This window comes from Artemia franciscana, chromosome 7 (assembly GCF_032884065.1).
Source record: "Artemia franciscana chromosome 7, ASM3288406v1, whole genome shotgun sequence".
NCBI classification, from domain to species: domain Eukaryota; kingdom Metazoa; phylum Arthropoda; class Branchiopoda; order Anostraca; family Artemiidae; genus Artemia; species Artemia franciscana.
In genome coordinates this window covers 16,765,818-16,779,652 of record NC_088869.1, presented here as the reverse complement: position 1 = coordinate 16,779,652, position 13,835 = coordinate 16,765,818, and the positions used below count along the sequence as shown (strand labels likewise).

The 13,835-nt window shown below is 33.5% G+C and overlaps 1 protein-coding gene across 1 annotated transcript in view; it reads left to right on the top strand.

The window, feature by feature from the left end:
* Positions 1–13,835, top strand: part of LOC136029612 (zinc finger MYM-type protein 1-like) — a 49,828-nt gene that overhangs the window by 9,481 nt on the left and 26,512 nt on the right. The window contains exon 3 of the mRNA XM_065708116.1: positions 9,225–9,508. Coding sequence (XP_065564188.1) covers positions 9,225–9,508 — 284 coding nt within the window. The remainder of the gene's footprint in view (positions 1–9,224; positions 9,509–13,835) is intronic.

The window sequence follows — 13,835 nt, the reverse complement described above, 5'->3', positions numbered from 1 at the left end:
AATATACATTTGTATAGTCTTGTCAAATCCATTTGAATAGTTTTGTTACATCCATTTTTATTGCTTTGTCATTTCCATTTGTATAGTTTTCGTCAAATCCATTTGTATAGTTTTGTCGCATCCATTTGTATAGTTTTTGTCACTTCTATTTGTATAGTTTTGTCAAATCCCATTGTATAGTTACATCCATTTGTATAGTTTGGTTACATCAATTTGTATAGTTTGTCATATCAATAATTTGTATAGTTTTATCAAAGTCTTATCATATCCATTTGTTTAGTCACATCCATTCATTACTCATATCCATTTGTATAGTTTTTTCACATCCCTTTGTATATTCTTATCATAGCCATTTTTAGAGTCTAGTCACATCCATTTGTAGCGACGTCACATCCATTTGCATAGTTTTGTCACATGAATTTGTATAGTGTTGTCTTGTCATTATCATATGTTGTCTTATCATATCCATTTGTTCAACTGATTTGTATAGTTTTGTCAAATCTATTTGTATTGTCTTATCAGTTTTCTCACATACATTTGTATAGTTTTGTCACATCTATTTTATATAATTTTGTCATATCCATTTGTATAGTTTTGTCACTTCCATCTGTATAGTTTTATCACATCCCTTTGTATTTTCTTATCATAACCATTTTTGGAGTCTAGTTACATCCATTTGTAGTGCTGTCACATCCATTTATATAGTTTTGTCAAATCCATTTGTATAATTTGGTCACATCCATTTATATAGTATTTTTGCATCCATTTTTATAGTTCAACTGATTTGTATAGTTTTGTCAAATCCATTTGCATAGTCTTATCAGAGATTTCTCACATCCATTTGTATAGTTTTGTTACATCCATTTGTATCGTTTTGTCACATCTATGTCTATAGCTTTGTCATATCCATTTGTATAGTTTTGTCACATCCCGTTGTATATTCTTATCATAAGAGTCTAGTCACATCCATTTGTAGCGTTGTCACATCCATTTGTATACTTTCGTCAAATCTATTTGTATAATTTGGTCATATCCATTTTTATAGTTTGCTTGCATCCATTTTTATAGTTTGTTACCTCCATTTGTAAAGGTTTGTCACATCAATTTGTATAGATTTGTCATATCCCTTTGTATATTCTTATCATAACCATTTTTAGAGTCTAGTCACATCCATTTGTAGCGGCGTCACATCCATTTTTATAGTTTTGTCACTTGAATTTGTATAGTGTGGTCATAGTCTTATCATATCCATTTGTTCAACTGATTTGTGTAGTTTTTTCAAATCCATTTTTATAGTCTTATAAGAGTTTTCTCATATCCTTTTGTATAGTTTTGTCACATATATTTGTATAGCTTAGTAATATCCATTTGTATAGTTTTGTCACTTCCATTTGTATAGTTTTATCACATCCCTTTATATTTTCTTATCATAACTATTTTTAGAGTCTAGTTACATCCATTTGTACCGTCGTCACATTCATTCGTATAGTTTTGTCAAATCCATTTGTATAATTTGGTCACATCCATTTATATAGTATTTTCCATCCATTTTTATAGTTTTGTTACCTCCATTTGTATAGGTTTGTCACATCCATTTGTATAGTTTTATTATAGTCTTATCATATCCATTTGTATAGTTGCATCTATGTATAGTTTTTGGCACATTCATTTTTAGAGTTTAGTCACATCCATTTTTAGTCCTGTCAAGTCCATTTGTATAGTTTTGCCAGCCATTTGGATGACGTGTCGTTTAGTTTTGTCACATCCATTTGTACAGTTTTGTCACATCCATTGGTATAGCTTTTTCATAATAGCCTTGTCATATCCATTTGAATAGTTTTATCACTTCCATTTGTACAGTTTTATCACAGCCATTTGTATAGTTTTTTCGCATCCATTTGTATAGCCCTGTCAAATCTATTTGGATATACTTGTCACATCCATTTGTACAGTTATGCCATATTTATTTGTTTGGTTTTGTCACATCCAGTCGTATAGTTTTATCGCATCCATTTGTATGTTCTGTATAGTCTTATCTCATCCATTTGTTTAGTTTTGCCATATCCATTTGTATGGTTTTGTCCCATCCATTTGTGTAGTTTTGTCGCATCCATTTGTATGGTCACATTCATTTGTATAGTTTGGTTACGTCCATTTGTATAGTTTGGTTACGTCCATTTGTATAGTTTTGTCACATCCATTTGTACAATTTTGTTACATCAATTTGTATAGTTCAATCATATCATCGTCTTATCACATACATTTGTTTAGTCTCAACCATTTTTAGTCATTTCACATCCATTTGTACAGTTTTATCGTATCCATTTGTATAGTTTTATCCCATCCATTTGTATTGACTTGTCACATCCGTTTGTATAGTCTCGTCAAATCTGTCTGGATAGTCTTATCACATTCAATTGATAGTTTTCTCACATCCATTTATACAGTATTGTCACATCCAATAGTAAATTTTGTCGTATTCATTTGTATGGTTTTGTCAAATCCATTTGAATAGTTTTTTTACATCCATTTGTTTAGCTTTGTCGCATCTATTTGTATAGATTTCTCACATCCATTTGTGATGACTTGTCACATCCATTTGTATAGTCTTGTAATATGCATTTGTATAGTCTCGTCAAATCCATTTGCATAGTTTTGTCACATCCATTTGTATTGCTTTATCATATCCATTAATAGCCTTGTCACATCCATTTGAATAGCTTTGTCACATCCATTTGTATAGTTTTTCAAATCCATTTGTATAATTTTGTCACATCCATTTATACAGTTTTTTTACATCCATTTTTATATTTTTTTTTACCTCAATTTGTATAGGTTTGTCACATCCATTTCAATAGTTTTGTCATAGTCTTATCATATCCATTTGTATAATTGTATCCATTTATAGTTTTCGGCACATTCATTTTTAGAGTTTAGTTACATCCATTTTTATTCTTGTCAAGTCCATTTGGATAGTTTTGCCAGCCATTTGGATGATATGTCGCTTAGTTCTGTCACATACATTTGTATAGTTTTGTCACATCAATTTGTATAGCTTTTCATGTCCATTAATAGCCTTGTCGCATCCATTTGAATAGTTTTATCACTTCCATTTATACAGTTTTGTCACATCCAATAGTAAATTTTGTCATATTTATTTGTTTGGTTATGTCAAATCCATTTGAATAGTTTTGTCATATCCATTTGCTTAGCTTTGTCACATCCATTTGTATGGATTTCTCACATCCATTTGGGATGGCTTGTCACATCCATTTCTATAGTCTTGTAATATACATTTGTATAGTCTTGTCAAATCCATTTGAATAGTTTTGTTACATCCATTTTTATTGCTTTGTCATTTCCATTTGTATAGTTTTCGTCAAATCCATTTGTATAGTTTTGTCGCATCCATTTGTATAGTTTTTGTCACTTCTATTTGTATAGTTTTGTCAAATCCATTTGTATAGTTTGTCAAGTCCATTTGTATAGTTTTGCCATTCAGTTGGATGACATGTCGTTTAGTTTTGTCACATCAATTTGTATAGTTTTTTCACATTCATTTGTGTTGCTTTGTCATATCCATTAATAGTCTTGTCACCACATCCATTTGAATAGCTTTGTCACATCCATTTGTATAGTTTTGTCACATCCATCTGTACAGTTTTGTCACATCCATTTGTATGGTTTTGTCATATTTATTTTATAGTTTAGCTGAATTTATTTGTATAGTTTTGTCGAATCCATTTTTATAGTTGTGTCACATTTATTTGCGTTGTTTTATCACATCCGTCTGTAAAGTCTTATCATATCCATTTGTATAGTTTTGTCACATCAATTTGTATAGTTTTTTCAAACTCTTTTGTATAGTCTTGCCACATCAATTTGTATATTTTTTTCACATTCTCTTGTATTTTCCTGTCACATCTATTTGGATAGTCTTATCATATCCATTTATAAGGTTTTGTCTCATCCATTTGAATAGTTTTGCCACATCCATTTGAATGGTTTTGTCACATCCGTTTTTCTTTGATTCATCCTTTTGTCTGTAATTTAAGTTTTTTGTTTCTCTCCTTTGCTGTCAAAATGTTGTTTATTTGTTTAAAGGCTTTTGTTGTCACTTGAGAAAGTAATATTTCATATTTTTCTTCTCCTGGCTCAGAACGATACGGATGAAGGTTGAATTTGTTGGCAAGTTCAAAATGGTATTTGTTGACTAGATATTTGTAATAACCAGATCTGCTTTTAGAAGGAGTGGCCCAGTTTTTGAATACTATAGAAAAGTCTTTGAATTTATACTTTTTACTATCGAAAACAAATTTACTTTCCTTATTAGCCGAAGCGCAGGTGTAATTTGATAAAATTTTTGTAGTAAATGGAAAGAATTGTGCATACCGAATTCGAGCTATAATAGTATTTGAATTGAATCTTTCTAATCCTGGTATATTACTCCTTTAATGGTAGTGACCTACTACTCCGCCCGTTATATGAAAACAATCGTGCCTTGCTTTATGGTTATTTTTCTTGAAACATTGAGCTTTGCAAAGAGGACAGTAATAAGAGCAATAGTAATTCAACATTGTGTTTCTTGATGCTGATTGATTTTCAAATTCATTCAGTATATTTTTCATTATAGTCTCTTGATTTACAAGAGGTTCTTTAACATAAGTACCTAAAAAATCATTTTCGAATTCTTTTAGCTGTAGTCGTGTAAAAGAAATTTTTATTTCTTCAGCTGAACAAGTCATGTCAGAATCATAAGGTATTTCTTTCGAATTGAAACTTTCCTTTAGGTGAGAAAGAGCCATAGCAAAAGAGCTTTTTCTCTTGGTGGAAACTTTTGAGAAAACACTGTAAAATGTCCATTTTGAAATCGTGCATTTGTATAGTCTTATCACAACCATTTTTAGAGTTTACTCAAAGCCATTATCACATCCATTTGCATAGATTTGTTACATTCATTTGTATTGGCTTGTCATATCCATTTGTATAGATTGGTAACTTGGATTTGTAAAGTCTTGTCAAATCCATTTGTATTGTTTGGTCATTTTAATTTGTTTATTTTTGTCAAATCCATTTGTATAGTTTTGTCGCGTCCATTTGTGTAATTTTGCCACATTCATTTGTATAGTTTTGTCACATAAATTTATTTAGTGTTGTTATAGTCTTATCATATCCATGTGTTCAACTGGTTTGTATAGCTCTTTCAAATGAATTTGTAAAGTTTTATCAGAGTTTTCTCACATCCATTTGTATAGTTTTGTCAGATCTATTTGTATAGCTTTTTATATCCATTTGTATAGTTTTGTCACATCCATTTGTGTAGTTTTGTCACTTGAATTTGTGTTGTGTTATCACAGTCTTATCATATCCATTTGTTAAACTGATTCTTATAGTTTTGTCAGGTCAATTTGTAGAGTTTTATCATAGTCTTCTCATATCCATTTGTATAGTTTTGTCAAATCCATTTGTGTAGCTTTTTTCATATCCATTTGTATATAGTATTGTCACTAAAAAAAATCATAGTTTGATCATATCCATTTGTTTAGTCACATTCATTTGCATAGTCTTATCACAACCATTTTAAGAGTTTAGTCAAAGCCATTATTTATTATTATTTCAGGATTAACGACGCTTCTTCATTATTTGGTCCCTGCGTCAGTAGTCGGCCCTGCATAGGCCCTATAGTGCTTTCCTGCTGCGCGATTCGATCTCTGGGTCCCATATTACCAAGCTAAGATCAAATCCACTGCGCCAACACAGGTCTTGTCAAGTACATTTGAATAGTTTTGTCATTTCCATTTGTATAGTTTTGTCACATCCATTTGTATGTTTCCATCCATTTCTATAGTTTGGTTACATCTATTTGTATAGTTTTGTCATATCCATTTGTATAGTTTTGTCACATCAATTTGTATAGTTTAATCATAGTCTTATCATATCCATTTATTTAGTCAAATGCATTTTTATTCTTTTCACATCCATTTGTGTCGTTTTTTCGTATCCATTTGTATAGTTATGTCAAATCCCTTTGTTCAGTCTTGTCACATCCATTTGTGTAATCTTGTCACATCCATTTGCTTTGTCATATCCATTTGTATATAGTATTGTCACTATACAAATTATATTCTTATCATATCCATTTGTTTAGTCACATTCATTTGAATAGTCTTATCACAACCATTTTTAGAGTTTAGTCCAAGCCATTATTTATTATTATTTATGAATTAACGAAGCTTCTTCACTATTTGGTCCCTGCGTCAGGAGTCGGCCCTGAATAGGCCCTGCAGTGCATTCAAGAGGCGTGATTCAATCTCTGGGTCCCGTATTGCCAAGCTAAGGTCAAATTGAGTGTGCCAACACAGGTCTTGTCAAGTACATTTGAATAGTTTTGTCATTTCCATTTGTATAGTTTTGTCACATCCATTTGTATGTTTCCATCCATTTCTATAGTTTGGTTACATCTATTTGTATAGTTTTGTCATATCCATTTGTATAGTTTTGTCACATCAATTTGTATAGTTTAATCATAGTCTTATCATATCCATTTATTTAGTCAAATGCATTTTTATTCTTTTCACATCCATTTGTGTCGTTTTTTCGTATCCATTTGTATAGTTATGTCAAATCCCTTTGTTCAGTCTTGTCACATCCATTTGTGTAATCTTGTCACATCCATTTGCTTTGTCATATACATTTGTATATAGTATTGTCACTATACAAATTATATTCTTATCATATCCATTTGTTTAGTCACATTCATTTGAATAGTCTTATCACAACCATTTTTAGAGTTTAGTCCAAGCCATTATTTATTATTATTTATGAATTAACGAAGCTTCTTCACTATTTGGTCCCTGCGTCAGGAGTCGGTCCTGAATAGGCCCTGCAGGGCATTCAAGAGGCGTGATTCAATCTCTGGGTCCCGTATTGCCAAGCAAAGGTCAAATTGAGTTTGCCAACACAGGTCTTGTCAAGTCCATTTTAATAGTTTTGTCATTTCCATTTGTGTAGTTTTGTCACATCCATTTGTATATTTACATCCATTTGTATAGTTTGGTTACATCCATTTGTATTGTTTTGTCATATCCATTTGACTAGTTTTGTCACATCAATTTGTTTAGTTTAATTATAGTCTTATTATATCCATTTGTTTAGTCAAATACATGTTTAGTCTTTTCACACCCATTTGTATAGGTTTTTCGTATCCATTTGTATAGTTTTGTCAAATCCATTTGTACAGTCTTGTCAAATCCATTTGTGTAGTTTTGTCACATCCATTTGCATAGTCTCGTCAAATCTATTTGGACAGTCTAATCAAATTAATTGATATGGTTTACTCAAATTCATTTGTATAATTTTGTCACATATAAGTGCATAGTTTTGTCATATAAATTTGTATGGTTTTGTCAAATCCATTTGAATAGTTTTGTGAGATCCATTTGTTTAGATTTGTTACATTCATTTGTATTGGCTTGTCATATCCATTTGTATAGTGTTGTAACATGCATTTATAAAGTCTTGTCAAATCCATTTGTATAGTTATGTCATATCCATTTGTATTGTTTTGCCATTGCAATTTGTTTAGTTTTGTCAAATCCATTTGTATAGTTTAGTCGCATCCATTTGTATAATTTTGTCACATCCATTTGTATAGTTTTGTCACATAAATTTGTATTGCGTTGTCATAGTCTTATCATATCCATTTGTTCAACTGATTTGTATAGTTTTGTCAAATCAATTTGTATAGTTTTATCAGAGTTTTCTCAAATCCATTTGTATAGTTTTGTCACATCTATTTTTGTATAGCTTTGTCATATCTATTTGTATAGTTTTGTCACTTCTATTTGCATAGTTTTGTCACATCCCTTTTTATATTCTTATTATAACCATTTTTAAAGTGTAGTCATATCCATTTGTAGCGTCGTCTAATCCATTTGTATAGTTTAGTCACATGAATTCATATAGTGTATTCATAGTCTTATCATATCCATTTGTTCAACTGATTTGTATAGTTTTGTCAAATCCATTTGTATATTTTTATCAGAGTTTTCTCGTATCCATTTGTATAATTTTGTCACATCTATTTTTATAGCTTTGTCACTTCCATTTTATAGTTTAACACCCCTTTGTGTATTCTTATCATTACCATTTTTAGAGTCTAGTTACATCCATTTGTAGCGTCTTCACATCCATTTGTATAGTTTTGTCAAATCCATTTGTATAATTTGGTCACATCCATTTATATAATTTTTTTGCATCCATTTGTATAGTTTTTTATACCTCCATTTGTATAGGTTTGTCACATCTATTTGTATAGTTTTATCATAGTCTTATCATGTCCATTTGTATAGTTGCATCCATTCATAGTTTTTGGCACATACATTTTTAGAGTTTAGTCACATCCATTTTTAGTCTTGTCAAGTCCATTTGTATAGTTTTGCCAGCCATTTGTATGACGTGTCGTTTAGTTTTGTCACATCCATTTGTAAAGTTTTACCACTATATATTCATCAAGTATTAAATAATACCATCTGTATTAACAGTGACCGCAGCACATTGGCTTTAATGATCTCTTTCAAATTCTAAGGATGTGAATTTAAGTAACTCTCATTTGCTCTACCGATCTATATTAATCAAGAATTTAATAATACAATCTGTATTAACAGTTACCGCCGTATATTTCTATAAAAATATACTGTTTGTTTGTTTGTTACACCATTTACAATCTGTTATAAGAAAATAAAAAAAACTATAGAAAAAAGAGAAATAAGAAAATAGAAGAATCTACAAAAAAAGCTAGAAAAGGAAAAAATCTACAAAATAAAAAAGATAAAAACCAAAGAAAAAAATAAATCAGAAAAAGTAAAGAAGTAAAAAAATTGAATATAACGTCATATTCAAAATGACGTCATTGCAATTAAAGGAAGATTTTATTTTAATACAGAATGTCATATTCAATATGACCTCTTATTCAATAGCTAATGTTATCATGTAAACTGCAAAAATATTTAGGATGCTTGAAGCTACTATAAAAACTACAAAAATAGTTCTAACATCTCAAAAACAATTTTAATTTTGTAAGGTAAATCAGAAAAATACCTCCAAATTCTAAAAGAAATATTAAAGCAAATGGATCATTTGCAATATAGTAAAAGAACAAATTATAATGTTCACAAAGAAAACTTATAAAAGTGTTATTAATTGTTTAGTCATTGGTATTCCAGTTTCCTGTGCTGGAATTGCAGTCTGGCAACTTGGGCTTCCAAAGTCTCTAGCAATTGGGATTCCAGTCTCCTGTACTGGCATTGCAACCTGGAAACTCATTAAAAAGTATATAGAATCGGAAATGGGTAAATGGTTAAAAGAAGAAGATGATAACCATGACAACTCTAACTCTAAGAAGATGAGTCATCCAAAAGAAGAGAATAAGGCAGAAATATCTGAAGAAGAAATCTTTGGATCTTCTATAAATAAAACTACAAGACACATAGAACAAGAACTTAAAATCGTTAAATCGTGCTATACCAGTTGAAACGCTATACCAGTTGAAACGCTATACCAGTTGAAACGCTATACCAGTTGAAACGCTATACCAGTTGAAACGCTATACCAGTTGAAACGCTATACCAGTTGAAACACTATACCAGTTGAAACACTATACCAGCTGAAACGCTATACCAGTTGAAACGCTATACCAGTTGAAACTCTATACCAGTTGAAACCTTATACCAGTTGAAACGCTAAACCAGTTGAAACGCTATACCAGTTGAAACGCTATACCAGTTGAAACGCTATACCAGTTGAAACGCTATACCAGTTAAAACGCTATACCAGTTGAAACGCTATACCAGTTGAAACGCTATACCAGTTAAAACGCTATACCAGTTGAAACGCTATACCAGTTGAAACGCTATACCAGTTGAAGTGCTATACCAGTTGAAACGCTATACCAGTTGAAACGCTATACCAGTTGAAACGCTATACCAGTTGAAACACTATACCAGTTGAAACACTATACCAGCTGAAACGCTATACCAGTTGAAACACTATACCAGTTGAAACGCTATACCAGTTGAAACGCTATACCAGTTGAAACGCTATACCAGTTGAAACGCTATACCAGTTGAAACACTATACCAGTTGAAACGCTATACCAGTTGAAACGCTATACCAGTTGAAACGCTATACCAGTTAAAACGCGTTTCAACTGGTATAGCGTTTCAACTGGTATAGCGTTTCAACTGGTATAGCGTTTCAACTGGTATAGCGTTTCAACTGGTATAGCGTTTCAACTGGTATAGCGTTTCAACTGGTATAGCGCTTTTAACTGGTATAGCGTTTCAACTGGTATAGCGTTTCAACTGGTATAGCGTTTCAACTGGTATAGCGTTTCAACTGGTATAGCGTTTCAACTGGTATAGCGTTTCAACTGGTATAGCGTTTCAACTGGTATAGCGTTTCAACTGGTATAGCACTTCAACTGGTATAGCACTTCAACTGGTATAGCGCTTCAACTGGTATAGCGTTTCAACTGGTATAGCGTTTCAACTGGTATAGCGTTTCAACTGGTATAGCGTTTCAACTGGTATAGTGTTTCAACTGGTATAGTGTTTCAACTGGTTCAACCAGTTGAAACGCTATACCAGTTAAAACGCTATACCAGTTGAAACGCTATACCAGTTGAAACGCTATACCAGTTGAAACGCTATACCAGTTGAAACGCTATACCAGTTGAAACGCTATACCACTTGAAACGCTATACCAGTTGAAACGCTATACCAGTTGAAACGCTATACCAGTTGAAACGCTATACCAGTTGAAACGCTATACCAGTTGAAACGCTATACCAGTTGAAACGCTATACCAGTTGAAACGCTATACCAGTTGAAACGCTATACCAGTTGAAACGCTATACCAGTTGAAACGCTATACCAGTTAAAACGCTATACCAGTTGAAACGCTATACCAGTTGAAACGCTATACCAGTTGAAACGCTATACCAGCTGAAACGCTATACCAGCTGAAACGCTATACCAGTTGAAACGCTATTCCAGTTGAAACGCTATACCAGTTGAAACACTATACCAGTTGAAACACTATACCAGTTGAAACGCTATACCAGTTGAAACGCTATACCAGTTGAAACGCTATACCAGTTGAAACGCTATACCAGTTGAAACGCTATACCAGTTGAAACGCTATACCAGTTGAAACGCTATACCAGTTGAAACGCTATACCAGTTGAAACGCTATACCAGTTGAAACGCTATACCAGTTGAAACGCTATACCAGCTGAAACGCTATACCAGCTGAAACGCTATACCAGTTGAAACGCTATACCAGTTGAAACGCTATACCAGTTGAAATGCTATACCAGTTGAAATGCTATACCAGTTGAAACACTATACCAGTTGAAACGCTATACCAGTTGAAACGCTATACCAGTTGAAACGCTATACCAGTTGAAACGCTATACCAGTTGAAATGCTATACCAGTTGAAACGCTATACCAGTTGAAACGCTATACCAGTTGAAACGCTATACCAGTTGAAACGCTATACCAGTTGAAACGCTATACCAGTTGAAACGCTATACCAGTTGAAACGCTATACCAGTTGAAACGCTATACCAGTTGAAACGCTATACCAGTTGAAACGCTATACCAGTTGAAACGCTATACCAGTTGAAACGCTATACCAGTTGAAACGCTATACCAGTTGAAACGCTATACCAGTTGAAACGCTATACTAGTTGAAACGCTATACCAGTTGAAACGCTATACCAGTTGAAACGCTATACCAGTTGAAACGCTATACCAGTTGAAACGCTATACCAGTTGAAACGCTATACCAGTTGAAACGCTATACCAGTTGAAACGCTATACCAGTTGAAACGCTATACCAGTTGAAACGCTATACCAGTTGAAACGCTATACCAGTTGAAACGCTATACCAGTTAAAACGCTATACCAGTTGAAACGCTATACCAGTTGAAACGCTATACCAGTTGAAACGCTATACCATTTGAAACGCTATACCAGTTGAAACGCTATACCTGTTGAAACGCTATACCTGTTGAAACGCTATACCAGCTGAAACGCTATACCAGTTGAAACGCTATACCAGTTGAAACGCTATACCAGTTGAAACGCTATACCAGTTGAAACGCTATACCAGTTGAAACACTATACCAGTTGAAACGCTATACCAGTTGAAACGCTATACCAGTTGAAACGCTATACCAGTTGAAACGCTATACTAGTTGAAACGCTATACCAGTTGAAACGCTATACCAGTTGAAACGCTATACCAGTTGAAACGCTATACCAGTTGAAACGCTATACCAGTTGAAACGCTATACCAGTTGAAACGCTATACCAGTTGAAACGCTATACCAGTTGAAACGCTATACCAGTTGAAACGCTATGCCAGTTGAAACACTATACCAGTTGAAACGCTATACCAGTTGAAACGCTATACCAGTTGAAACGCTATACCAGTTGAAACGCTATACCAGTTGAAACGCTATACCAGTTGAAACGCTATACCAGTTGAAACGCTATACCAGTTGAAACGCTATACCAGTTGAAACGCTATACCAGTTGAAACGCTATACCAGTTGAAACGCTATACCAGTTGAAACGCTATACCAGTTGAAACGCTATACCAGTTGAAACGCTATACCAGTTGAAACGCTATACCTGTTGAAACGCTATACCAGTTGAAATGCTATACCAGTTGAAATGCTATACCAGTTGAAACACTATACCAGTTGAAACGCTATACCAGTTGAAACGCTATACCAGTTGAAACGCTATACCAGTTGAAACGCTATACCAGTTGAAATGCTATACCAGTTGAAACGCTATACCAGTTGAAACGCTATACCAGTTGAAACGCTATACCAGTTGAAACGCTATACCAGTTGAAACGCTATACCAGTTGAAACGCTATACCAGTTGAAACGCTATACCAGTTGAAACGCTATACCAGTTGAAACGCTATACCAGTTGAAATGCTATACCAGTTGAAACGCTATACCAGTTGAAACGCTATACCAGTTGAAACGCTATACCAGTTGAAACGCTATACCAGTTGAAACGCTATACTAGTTGAAACGCTATACCAGTTGAAACGCTATACCAGTTGAAACGCTATACCAGTTGAAACGCTATACCAGTTGAAACGCTATACCAGTTGAAACGCTATACCAGTTGAAACGCTATACCAGTTGAAACGCTATGCCAGTTGAAACACTATACCAGTTGAAACGCTATACCAGTTGAAACGCTATACCAGTTGAAACGCTATACCAGTTGAAACGCTATACCAGTTGAAACGCTATACCAGTTGAAACGCTATACCAGTTGAAACGCTATACCAGTTGAAACGCTATACCAGTTGAAACGCTATACCAGTTGAAACGCTATACCAGTTGAAACGCTATACCAGTTGAAACGCTATACCAGTTGAAACGCTATACCAGTTGAAACGCTATACCAGTTGAAACGCTGTACCAGTTGAAACGCTATACCAGTTGAAACGCTATACCAGTTGAAATGCTATACCAGTTGAAATGCTATACCAGTTGAAACACTATACCAGTTGAAACGCTATACCAGTTGAAACGCTATACCAGTTGAAACGCTATACCAGTTGAAACGCTATACCAGTTGAAATGCTATACCAGTTGAAACGCTATACCAGTTGAAACGCTATACCAGTTGAAACGCTATACCAGTTGAAACGCTATACCAGTTGAAACGCTATACCAGTTGAAACGCTATACCAGTTGAAACGCTATACCAGTTGAAACGCTATACCAGTTGAAACGCT